At 42.6% G+C, this 18,615-nt stretch overlaps 1 protein-coding gene across 1 annotated transcript in view; it reads left to right on the forward strand.

Moving 5' to 3' along the window:
* The window catches only part of CACNA1B (calcium voltage-gated channel subunit alpha1 B), a 196,237-nt gene that overhangs the window by 117,577 nt on the left and 60,045 nt on the right, over window positions 1–18,615 (forward strand). Inside the window, exons 21-22 of the mRNA XM_039220724.1 lie at window positions 15,565–15,691; window positions 18,370–18,499. Of these exons, the coding sequence (XP_039076655.1) occupies window positions 15,565–15,691; window positions 18,370–18,499 (257 nt within the window). The remainder of the gene's footprint in view (window positions 1–15,564; window positions 15,692–18,369; window positions 18,500–18,615) is intronic.

The raw sequence follows: 18,615 nt of genomic DNA on the forward strand, positions 1-18,615 counted from the left end.
AAGGGGCATTCATGTCTCCAACTGTAAAAGTGGATTTGTCTGTGTCTTCTTTTGATTCTATGAGTTTTTGCTTCACATATTTCGCAGCACTGTTATTGAATACATATACATTTAGAATTCTGTCTTCTTGAAAGATTGACTCTTTTATCATTGTGTAATATGTCTCTGTACCTGATAATTTTCTTTACTCTGATGTCTACTTTATCTGATATGAATATACCTACTCTTACATTATTTTGATTAATAGTTACATGATGTATCTTTTTCACCTTTTGGCTTTAAAACTAGCTATATAGTTATATTTTATGTTAGTTTCTTTTAGATAGCATACTGAAGAGTCATGTTTTTAATCCAGTTTGTCAGTTCTGTTTTTTTATTTGGCATATTCAGACCATTTACTTTTAATGTAATTGTATATGTTATAACAAGTCTGCTGTTTTATTTTTTGTTTGTTCTCTCTGTTTTACATTTCTCTGGTTTCTTTCTTTTTTTTCCTTCCTGTGGGTTACTTGTATGTATTTTAGAATTCCATTTTGATTTATCTATAGTATTTTTGAGTGTATCTTTTTGTATTGGTTTTTTTTTTTTAATGGTTGCTATAGGTATTACATTATATAAATAAATTACTCTAGTCTACTGGGGTTGTCATTTTACCAGTTTAAGTGAAATATACCTCTCTTTTTCCTTCCTAAATATCTTAATTATTTCCTCTGCATATATTTAGAATTACATCAGTGTGTGTTGTAATTTTTGCTTCAACTGTCAAACATAATGTAGAAAACTCAGGAGAAGAAGGAGGAAAGTGTGTTGTATTTAACCATATTTTTGTTTCTTCTGTTGTTCTTTCTTCGTTCCTGATATTCCAGTATTTCTTCTTTCATAATTTACTTTCTGTTTAGAGGGGCTTTCCTTAGTATTTCTTTTAGGGTAGGTCTGCAGGTGACAAGTTCTCTAAGTTTTCCTTCATCTGAGAGTATCTGGATATTCCCTTCATTCCTGAAGGATGTTTTCACTGGGTGTAAATTCTGGGTTGACAGTTCTTTTTTTTTCAGCACTTGAAAAAACGTGTGCCTCTTCCTTCTGACCTCCATGGTTTCTGATGAGAAATCCACTGTCATTCGAATTGTTTTCTTCCTATAGGTAAGCTGTCGTTTCTCTCTCGCTGCTTTCAAGATTTTTCTTTGTCTTTATATTTCAGAAGTTTGATTTTGATGTATTTTGGCGTGGGTTTATTTAGGTTTATTGTGTTTGGGATTTGCTCAGCTTCTTGAATTTGTAGGTTTATGTCTTTTTGCCAAATTTGGATATTTTTTCATCCATTCTGTCTTTGAATACTTTAGCCCTGCCCTCTTTCTCTTTTCTTTCTAGGACTCTGTTGACATGAATGGTAGATCTTTTGTCCTAGTCCCAGAGGTCCCTGAAGCTCTGTTCACTTTTTTCAGTCTATTTTCTCTCTGTTGTTCAGAATGGGTAATTTCTATTGTTCTGTCTTCCAGTTCATGGATCCTTTCCTCTGTACCTTCCATTCTGCTGTTGAGCCCATCTATTGAGTTTTTTATTTCAGTTATTGTATTTTTCAGTTCAAAATTTATATTTCTTTGCTATAACTTTCTATTTCTTTGCTGAGATTTTCTATTTTTTCATTTGTTTCAAGTGTGTTTTTGTCTACTGAAGCATTTTTATGATGGGTGCTTAAAAATCATTTTCAGATAATTCTATCATCTGTATCATCTTGGTGTCTATTGATTGTCATTTCTCATTCAAATTGACATTTTCCTGATTCTTAGTGTGACAAGTGATTTTTTTAAATCGAAACCTCGACAGTTTAATATTCTGTTATAAACTTCCGAGTTTTATTTAAATCTTTTGTTTTAGCTGGTCTACTGTGACACCCCTCCAGCAGGGGGAGGGTGAGTGACTGCCTCATTACTGATAGATGGGGGGGGGGGAGTGAAAGCACCTCATTCGACCTCAGTTGACACCCAGTGGGAGCCAACTCCTTATTCCTGTTGGGCCTCCACTGATACCATCCTATCTGAGAGAGGTGGGAGTGACTTGTTACTGCTCCTCATGTGACCTCCATTGACACAGCAGGGGTGGACTTCATAACCTCTGGGTGGTGGTAAAGTCCTGGCTTTCTTCTAGGACTTTTTCTGGCAAGTAAAAGAAAAGGATGCCCCATTACTTCCGAGTAGGAATTGTAGTCCAGGCTACCCGTGTAATCTTTACTGATACAACATGAGTTGGGGTCTTGTTCCCACAGGGTGAGATGACGGTTCCTACTCCCCTACTCCCTACCTGGCTGTCTCTGATACCACCCCAGCAGGGGCGGTATCTCATTACAATCTAGTGAGGGTAGAAGTCTGTGCTCCCCTTGATTTCTGCACTATGAACCGAGATATGACTGTAGTTTTTTTCTGGGGTGTTTGGCTATAGTAGAGTGGTTATCATCTAGAAGTTTCCTGTCTTGCTAGGCTGTACCTTTCCTGGTCCTGTCATTAGGGAGAGCTGACTTTTTGGGGGGCTTTTAAAATCTGTGCCTGTTGGCATTTCTGAGTTGTTGCTTCTCCTGGACCAAGGTTATATGAGGCATAGAAGAAAACCCTGAAAAGAAAAACATATTGCTCTGTTGCTCTTAAGGCACCAAGCTCCCTAACCAATCTGGCTTCTCTCTGCCTATTAGAATTCTCCAATATTTGCCTTATATGTGACGTCCAGGGTTTTTAGTTATGCTAGTGGGATGGATGGGAGAAAGCTCTTCTTTGCCATCTTTCCAAGAGTTGAAGTCTTGGGTTAATCTTTAAATATGGCATGAGTTGAGGGTAGAAGTTCTTTTATTCCCCCAATCCCCTCCTCCCCTCTCCCCCCGCCCCCCCGCAAGGGTATGCATTTGTTCTGTTGGCATTCGTTGAAAAGGTTAGCCTTTTTCTACTGAATTACTTTGCCCCTTTTGTCAGAAATCAGTCAATAGGTGTTACTTCATTTCAGGAAAACAATCTAGGATTACTGGCTTAAATGTTAGTTCTTTTACATTGTTTTATTTTTGTTTTTTGAGACATTCCAATTATACAAATGTTGATCTACTTTGTCTTCTGTATCACTTTCTCTCTGATCCTTTTGAAAACTCATTCCCTGTTTCACACTCCTTCTCTTGGAGCATTTGACCTCTGTAATTTTTTTTTTTTTTTTTGTCTTACTATAATTTCAGTCACATCTCTTTTCCCTTGGACTTTTTGTGATTTCTGAGACAGTCTTGTCTTTCTCTTTCACTTCATTTCTCAGATGATTTCTTATTCAGTTTCTCTCCTGAGTTTAGTCAGCTCTCATGTCTTATGTCAGGTTTTCCATACATTTTTATTTTGAGCTTTTAATCTTATCTGTGGTGATTTACATTATTGCTAGTTTGCTGGTCTAATTATATTTAATTCATGTTGGAAAGTTGTGTTGTAGTTTTCCTCTGCTTTGCCATTGATTTTTGTGGAGTATTTTATATTAGCTGAAACGTTTTGTCCTTACTTTCTTTTTTCTTGTGGTAGAAGCTTTGTATGACTGTTGGGTTCCATTTTCTGATAATGAGGAAGTGTGTGCGTGTGTGTGTGTGTGTGTGTGTGTGTGTTGAATTTTCCTGGACCAGTAATTACTAGTGATTTTGTGGAGAGGAAGGAGGAGCTTGGGTGGCTTACTTGCTTTCTGATCGAAGAGTACCCTCTTCTGTTAGGACAGTGAAATCCAGTCTCTGTATGCAGTGGGGAGTGCCGTCTAGTTCTGATCTGGTGGTAATACCCCATCTCTGGAGGACCCTGGACCACAGCCACTTGTTTTTCTTTTCTTCCATCACAAAGCCACCTCCAACACAGAGTGTGCTGCTCCCTCCTAAGTGATACTGTTTGAAGTGTTGGAGTTTGGAGCTGACAGCCAAGAAAGAATTCTTGAGATGTCTTTGGTGCAAAGAGGTGATTTTATTAAAGCACGGCTACAAGACCCATGGGCAGAAAGGGCTGCACTAGGGTTGTGAAGAGTGGCTGATGATATACTTCGAAGTTGGGGGAGGTAAAGACAAGGGGAAGATTCCAAAGGGACTTTCATATACTAAAGAGCACTCACAGGATCCTGGAAGTCTGGCTGTTATCAAGCTGCAGTTGTTTTCTCTTCTAGCAAATCATAAACATTAAGATGGTAGGAACCCCTGGAGGAAAGCTGTATTCTTGTCTGCCTCAAGTGTTTGCCAACGACCTGCAGGTTATAAGGAAAATTAATTTTGTCCACATTTCCTTCTGCCTTTGTTTCCCACATCACAACAGGCCTTTTTCCTCCAGAAGTAGTGTCTTCCTGAGTTCACTGCTGCTAGTCCTGCGTAGGTCCTGAGAGTCCCCAGGAGTAGGCCCCTGACCTCTGGATTCCTCTTGTTATGGTGGGGCCCTGTCTTCTTTGGAGGAACACTTGTTGACGTGTCCATGCCTCCCACCATCACCTTGACTCTGCTGTCCTTTGCCACTTCCACACAATCCCTGCTTGTAGGTTTCGGGGTTCATTTCCCCACTTACATGTAATTTCAAGCTTATATTTTTCTTATTTCCCATATGCTGTAAGTATGGACTGTGGATTATTTTATTACCTTTCCTTGTTGGCTCTGTAGTTTATAGAGGATATGGGGAGAACTTGAGTGTGGGTGACTGCCATTATCTATGGGAGCCGGCCTATTATTTTCTTAGTTTCTGCTGGATTTATAGTTGTGGCCACTGTTAGATTTCTAATTTTTTCCTCCTTTCCTCCCTTCCTCCCTCCCTCCCTCCCTCTCTTCCTTCCTTTTCTCCTTCTATTGACAAACTTCTTCCCCCCTAAAGGTTTGTCAAGTTAAATAGACTATCAGAGTCTCATTTTCTGGCTTTCTTGATCTTTCCCATTGTATCTTTGTTTTCTGTTTTGTTGATTTCTGTTCTTAGTTTTTCCTTCTACTTCCTTCATCTTTCTCATAATATTCTTCTTTCTAGCTATTAGCTGGATACTCAGTTCCTGACATTTAAGCTCTTCTACCTTGCTAATGTGTTTAAGGCTTTAACCTTTATTGTAAGCAGTGTTTTAGTTGTATCTTACAAATTTTGAAAAACTATAGTTTTCTTCTAAATCTTTTTCCAAGTGTCATTGTAATTTCTCATTTGATATATGAGTTTGATGGTGGTAAACTCTCTAAATGTGCTTGAAGAATCTTTAACATTGGCTGTAAAAAGTAGTTTTGCTTTGTATGGAATGCTGGTTAGTTCTTCTCTCTGCATCGTGCAGTCCACCGTCCCTGCCACCTGCTGCTCCTGCGGAGACACCAGCCTTTCCTCCAAATTGCTCTTTTGTGTGGCTCTATCTTCTCTCCAGGCCACCCACAGAAGGTTGGTTTTTTTTTGTTTTTTTTTTTTTGTAAGAAAATGGAAACTTTGAAAGCAGAGACACAAGTAAAATGAACCTTCATATTCTATCATCCTCCCTTAAGGAATTATCCACATTTTGATATTACTGTTTCACTTTGTACGTCTCCTTTTTTTCTGCTGTGCTTTTTGCATATTATTTTAGGTATAACTGTGTAAGCACCTCTAACAATTAAGGATTTAATAACCACAAAGCATTATTATGCCTAGCAATATTGGTAATAATTTTATTATGTATAACTTTGTAAGCACCTCTAACAGTTAAGGATTTATTTTTTTATTTTTATTTTTTATATTTTTTATTTATTTCTAGGAGAGAGAGAGAGACAGCGTGAGCAGGGGAGGGTCAGAGAGAGAGGGAGTCGCAGACTGAAACAGGCTCCAGGCTCTGAGCTGGCAGTCAGCACAGAGCCCGACGTGGGGCTCGAACCCACAAACCGCGAGATCATGACCTGAGCGAAAGTCGGACGCTTAACCGACTAAGCCACCCAGGCGCCCCACAATTAAGGATTTAATAACCACAAAGCATTATTATGCCTAGCAATATTGGTAATAATTTTATATTATTTAATACCTGTCCCAAGTTTAAATTTTACCAATTGTCTCAAAAATAACTTTTTACAATTGATTTGTTAGAATTAGGATCCAAATACATTTTACTCATCTGATTTTGCTTGATCTGTGTATGTCTCTTTTACCCTAAAACAATTTTCCCCTCTTATTTTATAATCGCATTTATTTGTTGAAGAAATTATGTCATTCATCCCATAGAATTTCCCACATTCTGAATTTGATTGTTTGCGTCATGGTGTCATTTAGTACATCCTCTGTCCTCAGTATCTCCTGTAAATGAGATCGAAAGCAACCTTCCGAACCGTGTTTGGTGTTGGTGGCAGTCCTGTGTCTTTAGGATGTTCAACAGCGTCCCTGGCCTTTGCCCTCCAGACGCCAGAAGCACTCTGTGATCTTGGTAACCGAAACACTTCAATAGACACGTTGCCAAATATCCCCAGGAGGTTAAGTTGCCCTTGTTTGTAAACTATAGATCTAGAGACTTGACTGGAATCAAATTAAACTCTTTGAAGAAGCTTCATAGGTGGCGGTGGACACTTCTATTGCATTACACCAGGAGAATGCGTAGTGTCTAGAGTCATAGGGGTTTCCTTCTGCTGATACTAAGATTCATCAGTGGTTTTGGTTTGATCCATCCACCAGCCTTTCGCCTAAAGAGTTTAGCAGACACTGATGTCTGTTACCCAGGTCTGTGATTTCATCATGTGTCACAAAATGATGGATTTATTATTCTGTCATTCTTTATGAATTTAGTATTTTGATGTTTTCCATGAGGAAAAACTTATCAATTGTTTGAAATACAGTTTGTATTTGTATTAAGCAACATACATGCTTAATTCTGTCCCTTTATGTACAGGTCTTTTTTTTTTTTTTTAAGTTTATTTACTAATTTTTGAGAGCGAGCAAGTATGAGTGGGGGAAGGGCACAGGTGGTGGTAGAGGGAGAATCCCAAGCAGGCTCCACGTGGTCAGTGTGATCAACATGGAGCTTGTACTCACAAAACTGTGATATCACAACCAGAGTTGAAATCAAGAGTTGGTCACTTATTTGATTGAGCTACCTGGGCACCCCATGAGTCTTTATTTATTTTTTTCATTTATTTTTTTAGAGAGGGAGAACATGCGAGTGCAAGCAGGGGAAGGGACGGGGGATGGGGGGGGAATCTTAGGCAGGCTCCACGCTCAGCATGGACTTGATCTCATGACCTTGAGACCCTGACCTGAGCCAACATCAAGAGTCACGTGCTTAACCAGCTGAGCTACCCAGGTGCCCACATATGGGTCTTTGAAATAGTAAACTGATGCTCAGAAACTCTGGCTATGAGCAATGAGTAATTTATGAGAATTATCATCATGAGTTTGTTTGTTTTTTTTTAATGTGTTTGATGTGCTTTAGTCTTTGGACTCACTATTACTTTTCATACTCAGATTGTACCAACTTTGGCCATTGGGAGCCCATTAAGGTCGAGTTTTTTGGACCTCACATGCCTGTAGTTGTCTTTGGTAGCTTTCTGGTTTTCATCTATGACAACATGTTCCAGGGTTATTATGTACCTTTTCTGTCACAGACATGGAGTCAGCCATCTGTCCAAGAAGACCTGTGTACTGGACACTGGCTATTCCTACACATTTGCTTCTTCTTCACCTTCAGCTCCTCTTGAAGGACTTCCTATGACCACTGTGGGAAGAGGACAGGAAGTGGACAAACAGGAGAGTTTACATCTCCCAGGTGGCCAGAGCCACAAAGGAAGGGTGTAAAGAGTGAAAGCCCAGGGGCGCCTGGGTGGCTTAGTCGGTTAAGCGTCCAACTTTCGCTTAGGTCATGATCTCGCGGTTCGTGGGTTCGAGCCCCGCGTCGGGCTCTGTGCTGACTGCCAGCTCAGAGCCTGGAGCCTGTTTCAGTCTGCAACTCCCTCTCTCTCTGACCCTCCCCTGCTCACGCTGTCTCTCTCTCTCTCTCCTAGAAATAAATAAAAAAACTTAAAAAAATTTCCTTAAAGTAGTNAAAAAAAAAAAAAAAAAAAGACTGAAAGCCCAGTCCTGTGGCTTCAGGTAGGGACGGCTTAGAGGTCTGACTTAGACCCCAGAGTCCCTGTGGGAGCAGCCTGACTCTGCTGTTGCAAGGTTTTACCTGAAACTGCACTCTTGCTTGACTGTCTTCTCTTTCCTGTTCTGTTTTTCCCATTGCATATTCTTACTTCCTTTGTCATAGATCAATTGACCATATAGACATGGGTTTATTTGTGATTTTCTGTTTTGTTCTTTTGATCTGTGTGTCTGTTTCTGTGACAGTACCATACCATGTTGAATACTACATCTTTGTAGTGTATCTTGAAATCTGGGATTGTGGTACCTCCCATTTTGTTCTTCTTAAGATTGCTTTGGCTATTCGGGGTATTTTTTTTGTTCCATACAAATTTTAGGATTGTTTGTTCTAGTTCTGTGAAAAATGCCATTGGTATTTTGACAGAAATTGCCTTAAATCTGTAGATTGCTTGGTAATATGGACCTTTTAACTGTGTTTTTCCAATCCATGAGCATGGAATATCTTTCCATTTGTTTGGGTTGTCTTCAATTTCTGTCATCAGTGTTTTATAGTTTTCAGAGTACAGGTCTTTCACTTTCTTGGTTAAAGTTTATTCCTAGGTATTTTCTTATTTTTATTGTTATTATTTTTTAATAGTCTTATTTATTTTTGAGAGACAGAGACTGAGCATAAGTCAGGGAGGGGCAGAGAGAGGGAGACACAGAATATGAAGCAGGCTCCAGGCTCTGAGCTGTCAGCACAGAACCCAACACGGGGCTCAGACTCATGACCCACGAGATCATGATCTGAGTCGAGGTCAGACACTTAACCGACTGAGCCACCCAGGCACCCTGGTATCTCATTATTTTTTTGTTAATTGTAAATGGAATTGTTTTCTTAATATCTCTTTCTGATTTTCATTATTCATAAAAATGCAACAGATTTCAGGGGTGCCTGGGTGGCCCAGTCAGTTAAGTGTCTGACTTCAGCTCAGGTCATGAGCTCATGGTTTGTGAGTTTGAGACCTGAATTGGGCTCTGTGCTCAGAGCCTGGAGCCTGCTTCAGATTCTGTGTCTTCCTCTCTCTCTGTCCCTCCTCTGCTCACGTTCTGTATATCTTTCTCTCGAAAATAAATAAATATTATAAAAATAAAATAAAAATAAATAAAATGCAACAGATTTCTGTATATTGATTTTGTATCCTGCAACTTTACTGAATTAATTTATCAGTTCTAATAGTTTTATGGGAATCTTTAGGGTTTTCTATATATAGTATCAAGTCATCTGCAAAAAGTAAAAATTATTTGTCTTACCAGTTTGGTTTCTTTTTCATGTCTGGTTGCGGTGGCTAGGACTTCTAGTACTGTGTTGAATAAAAGTGGTGGAAATGGACACCATTGTCTTGTTCCTGATCTTAAGGGAATACCTCTCAGTTTTTGTTACCATAGTGTATGATGTTAACTATGGGTTTTTCATACATGGATTTTATTTGTATCATGTTTATTTCTTTTTGAGAAAGAGAGAGAGAGTGAGCAGGCGAGGGACAGAGAGAGAGGGAGACACAGAATCTGAAGCAGCTCCAGGCTCCGAGCTGTCAGCACAGAGCCTGATGCGGGGCTCGAACTCACAAACTGTGAGATCATGACCTGAGTCAAAGTCAGATGCTTAACCGACTGAGCCCCCAGGCGCCCCTCATAGCATGGCCTTTATTATATTGAGGTATGTTCCCTCTAAGCCTACTTTGTTGAGGATTTTTATCATGAATGGGTGTTGTACTTTTTTCTTTTTTAAAGAGAAGAATATATCATATATTCTTTTGGCATTTGTAACTCAAATTTTTTTCTTCTTTCTTTTGGAAATATTAAGGAACTTGTTGTTTTTTGCTTACATGTCTCATTTTTCCCTCTATGAGTTTAAAAAAGCTATGAACTCTATTTCCGTTTTTTTCCCTAGTGATTATTCTAGTAATGCTATTGTGCACACATAACAAAGTCTACAGTTATTTTTACTCTAAGTTCTCTTTTGAGCAATGCTAAGACCCTAGAGCAGCAGCTGTAATCAGATTTCTCCCAACATCCTTGTTACTGTTGGCCTTTTTAGGACGTTTCAGTCCTGTTTCTAATCTTACAAAGTAGATATTATTGTTTTGACTTCTAGGGATCATGTTTATTTAAGTGCACAAGGGTTTATCAGTTTCTTGGCTTTCCTTTTTGTCTTGCATCTCAGATGTTCCTTTATATCATTTTCTTTACTTTTTCATTGAAGTGTAATTAACATACAGTGTAATGTTAGCTTCAGTAGTACAATCCAGTGACTCAGCAATTCTGTATCTCACTCAGTGTTGATCATGGTGACTACACTCTTGATCACCTTCACCCACTTCACACATTCCTCACCTACCTCCCCTTTGGCAACCACCAGTTTTTTTCTCTGTGTATAAGACTTTGTGTTGTTGTTTTTCTCTTTTTATTTTGTTTGTTCAAATGTTTTGTTTCTTTTTTTAATGTTTATTTATTTTTGAGAGACAAAAAGAGACAGAGTGTGAGTGGGGGAGGAGAGAGAGAGAGAGAGAGAGAGAGAGACATAGAATCCGAAGCAGGCTCCAGGCTCTAAGGTGTCAGCACAGAGCTCAACATGGGGCTTGAACCCACAGATTGTGAGATCATGATCGGAGCCAAAGTCAGATGCTTGACTGACTGAGCCACCCAGGTGCCTCTTGAATGTTTTATTTATTAAATTCCACATATGAGTAATATCATTTGGTATTTGCCTTTCTCTGACTGAATTATTTTGCTTAGCCTAATATTGTGTAGATCCATTCATACTGTTTCATTCTTTTTATTTTATTTAATTCTTTTTAAGTTTATGTATATATTTTGATAGAGAGAGGGAGAGAGCAGGAGTATTTGGGGGCAGAGGAAAGGTAGGAGAGAATCCCAGGCAGGCTCTGTTCTGTCAGCACAGAGCCTGAGGCAGGGCTCTATTTCACAAACCCATGAGATCATAACCTGAGCTGAAACCAAGAGTTAGACACTGAACTGACTAAGCCATCCAGGCTCCCTGAATGCTGAGTAATGTTGTATTGTATACATATGCCACATCTTGCGCATCCATTCATCTATTATTGGACACTTAGGTTGCTTCCATTTTTTGGCCATTATAAATAATGCTGCAATAAACATAATGGTGCATATATCTTTTTGATTGAAATTTTCATATTCTTTGGGTAAATGCTCAGTAGTAGAGTCACTGGATCATCTGTTTTTATTTTTTGAGGCATCTCCATACTGTTTTCCACGGTGGCTGTACCAATTTGCATTCTCACCAACAGTGCAGAAGGGTTTCTCTCTGTGTCCTCCCCAACACTTATTATTTCTTGTGTTTTTGATTAATATCATTTTCTGTCTTCCTTAACTATAGACATCCTTGCTACAACATGACATATTCATTCCTGACAATACCATGCACTGAATATAATAGGCCTGAGAGAAAAGATAAGGTAAAGGGCAGTAATTCAAGATCTGTGCAGCTCTGAAACTAGAACACTAACGGAAGCAAGAACAATCCTAATAAAAAGTAATAGCAAAGTTAAATCTCTGTTGGCATTGACCCCCAGGATCAAACCTTCATTCATCCTCTTTCCTTTGAGCTTCCTTGAGGGCATTTGCTTCTAGTGTAGACCAGCCTCATTTTGCATATGTGCAGCAGTGAAGGAAGGGTAATTGGGGCTTATGGAGTGACTCTCATTCCCAGACACTTTGTTATTTTGTAACTTTAGTCTTTTTCTCTTTCTGCTTTGTAAGACTGTTGCTTTCTGCTTGGATTCTATTTCCTTGCACTACAAAGAGCAACATGGCCTTAGGGGAAAAGCTGGGGGTGGGGGTGGAGACTGTGGGGTCACTTCTGTTCTTCCCTTCTCCCAAGGATTGTAGCTTCTTGGCTTCTGTCCACATTGATTGGTTCCCAGTGCCTTTAAACAGTTACATTATGTATTTAGTTTGCTTTTATAGTTGTTTTCAGTGGAAGGATGAGTCCATTTACATTTCTCTGTCACAAATCACGAAATGCTGGATTAATTTTATAGACTTTTATGGTTTGTTCATTTAAGATTCATTTTTTGTTTCTTTACATATTTATGTTTAGCTATTTTATATTTCTCATCTAAAAAAATTTTTTTTTTTAATTCTTGAATCTGGGGCCGCCTGGGCAGCTCAGTCAGCTAAGCATCTGAGTTTGGCTGAGATCATGATCGTGCATGAGTGTGAGCCCCGCGTGGGGTGAGCACAAGCCTCATGTTGGGTGAGCCTGACCCCGGCTTCTGGTGAGCCCTGCTTCTCTTTCCCTCCCTCTCTCTGTCCCTCATGGGATTCTCTCTCCCTCTCTCTGTGTCCTTTTCTCACTTGTGTCCCCTTTCTCTCTCAAAAATAAATAAAGTAAATAAATAAAGTCTCTAAAAATATTCTTGTATCTGTAGTCTAGGGAGGGTTTAAATCTGTTGTTTCTGCTGTCTTTCATTCATGGTGATCTTGCTTCCTTGTATGTTTGGTGACTTTTTTTTTTTAAGTTTATTTATTTTGAGAGAGAGCCAGAGAGCACAAGTGGGGGAGGAACAGGAAGAGTGAGTGAGCACAAATGGGGCCAAGGCGAAGGGAGGGAGACAGTAATCCCAAGCCTCTGCGCCGTCTGAGAGCAAAGAGCCCGACATGGGGCTTGAACTCACGAACCAGTGAGATCATGACCTGAGCTGAAATCAAGAGTTGGAAGCTTAACCGGCTGAGCCCCCCAGGGGCCCCTCATTTGGCGGTATTTTTATTTAGAGTTCATGTATGACTGACTTAAATCTACCATTTCTTGCCTGGGGTTTTGTGAGATAATGAAGCCCTCTATAAAATGAATCCATTGACTACATTTTCAGTTCTTCCAAGGGTGGCATATAGGTGGTGCCATTCTGAATGTACAGGAGAGGAATTCTCTCTCTAGCATGGGTGTCTGTGGGGTTTACATTCTCTTCAAGGTGAGAAGGTTGCCCAATCTGCAGGGCCAGATGAGGGGGTGCTTTTGTCATGACATCTGCTTTCCCAGAAGCCCAGAGCACCACCAGTCTGGGCTCACTTTAGTCTTCTTCGAGGGGAGCCGTTCAGTAGGAACCCTCATGTAGCTCTTTACTTTGTAGGGACCCAGAACACAGGGTTCTTACCCCAGCCTTGGTAGGCCATGTCCCCACTAGGTAATGTCTCAGTTCGTAATCTAGAAAATGGAGATAACAGGGGTGCCTGGGTGGCTCAGTCAAGTGAGGCATGCAGCTCTTGGTTTTGGCTCAAGTCATGATCTCACGGTCGTGGGTTTGGGCCCTGGTTCGGGCTCTGTGCTGGCCGTGCAGAGCCTCCTTGGGATTTTCTTTCTCTCTCTGCCTTTCCCCTGCGCGCTCTCTCGCTCTCGCTCTCTCTCTCTCTCTCTCTCTCTCTAGATAAAGAAATTAAAAAAAAAAAAAAAAAGAAAGAAAGAAAATGGAGGTAATAATGCATGCAGTGAGTGCTGTTGGATCATACAGAGCACTTGGATGATGTCCGGCACATGGTTGTTTTTCGCAAATGTTCTCTTCCTTTCTTTATCCTTTGCTCTGTATCTGGCCATTTTGCTTGGTGAAGTATCCTGTTCTGTGATTAAACTTTTGTTACTGTCAAGTTTTTTTTTTTTTTTTCCCTAACTTCTAACAATGAGTTTACTTAGTCTGCAGCAGTTTCATTTTGATCCTCTCCTTTTTTCCTGGTCTGCTTTTACTTAAGTGATGACTTTTGTTGTTGCTGTAAATCTATTTCAGGAGGAGTATTTCCATCCAGGGTCTAGCATCTTTGTTCTACTCCTTTCGAGCAGTAGAATTCCTCATTGAGTCTATATCGGTCCTGCCTTACTGTTAACTGTGCAAGAGTCTGAAATGCTGTGGTTTTAAAATCATAAATGTTTCTTAATTTAAAAGTAATCTATGCTCATCATGGAAACAATTTTTAATTGTTATAAGTATAGTGAAGAGAATTAAAATTCCTGTCAGCCATTAAGAGATTACTATTGCTATTACTAGTATTATTATTATTTTCGTGTTATTTCTCTTCCCATACACATTATTTTTTTGGAGTTGAGTACATCTTGGATATGCAAGTATATAGCCTTTTTTTAAACTTATGATATCATTAGCTTCTTTTCTCATGGAAACTATTTGTAGACATTTTTAATATCTGTAGTAAGATGATTCAAATACATAATCTTCCTCCTATAGCTGTACATTTTATGATTTTTTGGTTTTGTAGAAGAACTTAACACAAACACCTTTGTGAATACAGACTTGTGTGCTTGTTTGATTTCCTTAGAAGATAATGTCTTACAGATTAAATCAATAAATAGAATTTTTTAGGACTTTATTGCCAAATTGCTTTCTGAGAAGATTATATAATTATGCCATCAGCCAGGAGTTTGGTGGATTGACAGCTGCTGCTGCTGCCCGGGCTCTTCCGCGTGTAGCCAGGACTTTTCTCTGGCCCCGCTGTCTTCTGCAGGACTAGTGGCCACACAGGCCCTGGGCATAGCCACCCTCATTTTCGCTACCCTTTAACAACCTCTGCTTTTATGTGTCTTGTAAGAAGTAAAAATGGGGTATGCCAATAGGCATTAGCTCCAGGTCACTGCACTGCCCTACTGCCCCTGGGGTCTCAGGTACTCTGTTATCATGAGAATGGAAACATACTTCAGGAAAGTTAAAAATGAAAAGTCACTGTGAGAAAAATACTATGTACAGACAACAAAATCAATTTAACAAAAACAGGGTCATGGCCATTTTAACCCCAGGTAATTTGATTAGTGGGAAAGCAAAGGATGGGGCTGAGGGGCAGGGTGTAAGAAGTGGGGGGCAGAACCCATGCGAGATGTATGCTGTACTCAGGTCCTCCCTGGGTTACTGCCCTGGCTCTGTGGGTATTTGCCAGGGCCCTAAAGGCAGAATCCCTGGCAGGGTCTGGCGGGACCACCATGTTCGGGAGGGCATCCGTGTCCAGGACTGCTCCTCCCCGCCCTCCTGGCCCGAGATGCCTGCAGAGGCAGTGGGGCATTCTCACCTTTCCTCAGGGAGGCACTGAGCTCAGAACCGGGGAGGGGAGCCTACCGGTCCTGGTCTCTGGGGCCAGTGTGGACTTTGGTGTTCGTAGAACATCTAGACCAATGGCCCCTGGTGGAGGCAGAGGTGTCCACAGCCAAGGGCACAGTGCTGACCCTAGTACAGCAAGAAATGAGGAGGGTCTTCAGTGATGTCTCAGTTCTCAGTTGTGATCTGACTGTGACTGGAGGGAGTCTCATGTGAAGCTGTGTTCTTAGCCACACACCCTTCCCTGGCTGGATCCCTGCAGACCTGTATGGTTGGGGACGGGACCGCATCTGTCGTCTGGGTGAGTCCTGTGTGATGTGGGCTTCACATGTACCACACCTCTAACTCGGTGGCCCTGTGTGATGTGGGCTCCTCGTGTGCCACACCTCTAACTCGGTGGCCCTGTATCCTTGTAGGTGGTAACGTGGACCTGGAAAGCCAAGCTGAGGGGAAGAAGGAGGTAGAAGCTGATGACGTGATGAGGAGTGGCCCCCGACCTATCGTCCCATACAGCTCCATGTTCTGTTTAAGCCCCACCAACCTGTGAGTCTCCTTCACCTGCCCATGCTGTGTGCCTGTCCCATGTCTGTGACCATGATCCAAGTGCATGGTAGCAGGGTGTGCTGACATGACCCGGCAGACCAACTGATTCCGTGTACTTTGCATGTTCTAATGTCCTGAGCATCACAGCAGTCTGCAAGGACATACTTCTCTTACCTCACCCTACAGAGGAGAACACAAAGCCACAGGGAAGGTCCATGGCTTGTCCACAGACACACAGCCAGTCAGCCCTAATGGTAGAACTAGGGTTTAAACCTAGTTAGTCAGTCCCAGAGCCTTGCTGTTAACCCCCACTGTGGCGAGGGTTCATTGCCACACACGTGCACCTAATTCATGGTCCATCATGTATGCACACTTCCATTTGTCCACCTTTCCATCATGCCCACTGTGCATGCATGCATGTGTGTGCGCACCACATTCACTCACATATCTGCCCATTTCTCTCTTCTCGGCTTATCACGAAGTCACCAGCATTTCTCATCCACTCATCAGCCCAACTGCTGCATTAGGTCAACCAATATTTACATACTAACAGCATTTTAGGTGCTGGGAATGCATGGTAATGAGCAGAACAAACAAGGATCCCTGTCCTTAATAAGCTAAGTGAAGACAGGAAGGTCATGTTTGGTCTCAGTGGGAGGCAACAATGGTGAGGAGGGGGAAGGAGACCATCCCTGGTAGAGTCAATAGATAGAGCAAAAGTGGAAGCACTTAAAAGCCAGCGTGTTGGAGCAGGGAGGCCAGAAAGCAGCCAGATCTGGTTGAGTCAGGCTTCGTCCTCTGTCCCCATCCCTCCAGCCTGCAGTCTCTCCATTCAGTCTCCATTTTCCATCCTCCATCCCTTTCTCCATGCCTTCATTCAACACACATTTCCTGGGAGCTTGCTCTGCTCTGTTAGAGAATGTGGCCTTGCCTGTGAACACTGCTGTGTGGTGCAGGAGGGGACAGGTAACATCTGGGAGCAGCTGGGGAATGTCAGGGGGCCTTTCTGGAGGAAGTAGGGATCTTAGTTGAATCCTGAAGGGTGGATGAGAGCTAAGGTGAAGAGAGAGGAACAAGCATTCGTTGTGGAGAGTAGAGAAATCATAATGGTCTAGTGAGGGCGTCAGGTGCAGAACAGCTGAAGACAGGACCGAGTGGAAAAGCACAGAGGCCAGCCAGCTGTTTTGTGTCCTATGAAGAGGCTGTGATTTGCCCTCAGAGCACCGAGAAGCGTGGAGAGGCAGCTGGGGGTCATTTGCAATACAGGCTGCATGTCAGCAGAGTCCTTGGACACCATTTACTAGGTGGTCAGGGTTTTCTGGAAAAGATGGACAAGATCTGATGTTATGTGTGGAGGTTTGGGAGTGAAATGCTTGGGGAGAAATTTTGGAAACAGAATCAGTGGAACTTGACGATAAATTAGATGTGGAAGGAGAAGGGGATGTCAGGGATGACACCCAGAGTTTCCGCCTGATGGCTGGGGCCCCACCAAGCTAGGGAGGCGAGCGCAGACCCTGCAGAGCTGGGGTGGCTGGTGGACATCTCAAGGCCAGGTGAGTTCAGGGGCAGATGCTAGGGGTGGAGCTCAAGGTGGATACTCAACCCTGAGATGCAGAAGGAAAGAGGCAGAGATGGAGCATCCTGGAGCTGGGAAGAAAGGTGTGTACGTGCAGAGGGAGGCATGGCCATGGGAAGAGCGGCTCTGGTGGGTGTGGGGGCCAGAGTGTGGCAATGGCTGTGGTGAAGAGGAAAAGAGCATAGTAGGCCCTTCAAGGCAGAGAGAAGTGGGTGGGTGTGGCCCGGAGGTGGGAGCTCCTTCAGACCCAAGGCCCTGGGAATAGGGAAGTGGTGGTAAGAGGGAGGGGCAGAGCCCAGAGTTGGGACACATGTCTGCCCTGTACAACGGTTCTGTGACTGCTCCTCCTTGTCACCTTCACTGCCCTCATAGAGGTCTTCCCAGACCTGCTGGGTCACCATCTACTGCTGTGTTCTAGCACCTGTCAGCATCTGGGAGTCTCCTGTTGGGTTATGTCTACACTGTACTCTGGTGCCCTTGTTCACCACGGCACCCCTCCTGTCTGGCACGTGCCTCCACACAGCAGAATAGTGGTCAGTGATGCTGACTAGTGCTGAAGGTGGACAAGGGACTAAGTACAGGTGTGTGCATGCAGCTCTGGGGGCTCAGACAGATACAGACCAGCATGGACCTAGAGAAGCTTCCTGGGCTCTCCAGAGAGGCCTGCTGTCCATAGGAGTGCTGGTGTTCAACCTCCTCCTCTCTGAGCAACCCCTCCATGCCACGTACAGCAGGCCTGTAAATCAGTACAGGGCACGGCTGTCCACACGCAGAAGTAAATGAGTGGGTGTGGCTGTGCTCTCACAGAACTTTATGGACACACACAGGCCTGTGAACTATAATTTGCTGGCCCCTGCCTTCCCACCCCTCTTCCTGAGACACCCTCTCAAGAGTCTGAGTCACCATCAATAAGCTGGCTGCTGTCTCCCAATCCAGAGATACTTAGTACAGCTTGGTTCTGGTATAACACTTTCTTGCAGGGAAAGGCCAAGCATGTGCTCTGGTGCAGGGGTGGAGTGGGTGGGATTGGGTGGAGAGGTGGGGGGGGAGGGGCAGCCCAGCCCACATGTGGGTCCCGGGTGATCTGTGCTTTGCCCCACAGGCTCCGCCGCTTCTGCCATTACATCGTGACCATGCGGTACTTTGAGATGGTCATCCTCGTGGTCATTGCCCTGAGCAGCATTGCCCTGGCAGCTGAGGATCCTGTGCGGACAGACTCACCCAGGAACAATGTGAGCACCTCATTCAGGCTGTGGAGGGACTGGGAGGTGCCAGAGTCCTGTCTGCTCCCTCTAGGGGTGTGGGGATGAAGGTCTGGGGGCACCTCCTGGTCCAGCCCCAAGTTATA

This window comes from Hyaena hyaena, unplaced genomic scaffold (genome assembly GCF_003009895.1).
Source record: "Hyaena hyaena isolate Hyena2069 unplaced genomic scaffold, ASM300989v1 scaffold_911, whole genome shotgun sequence".
NCBI lineage: Eukaryota > Metazoa > Chordata > Mammalia > Carnivora > Hyaenidae > Hyaena > Hyaena hyaena.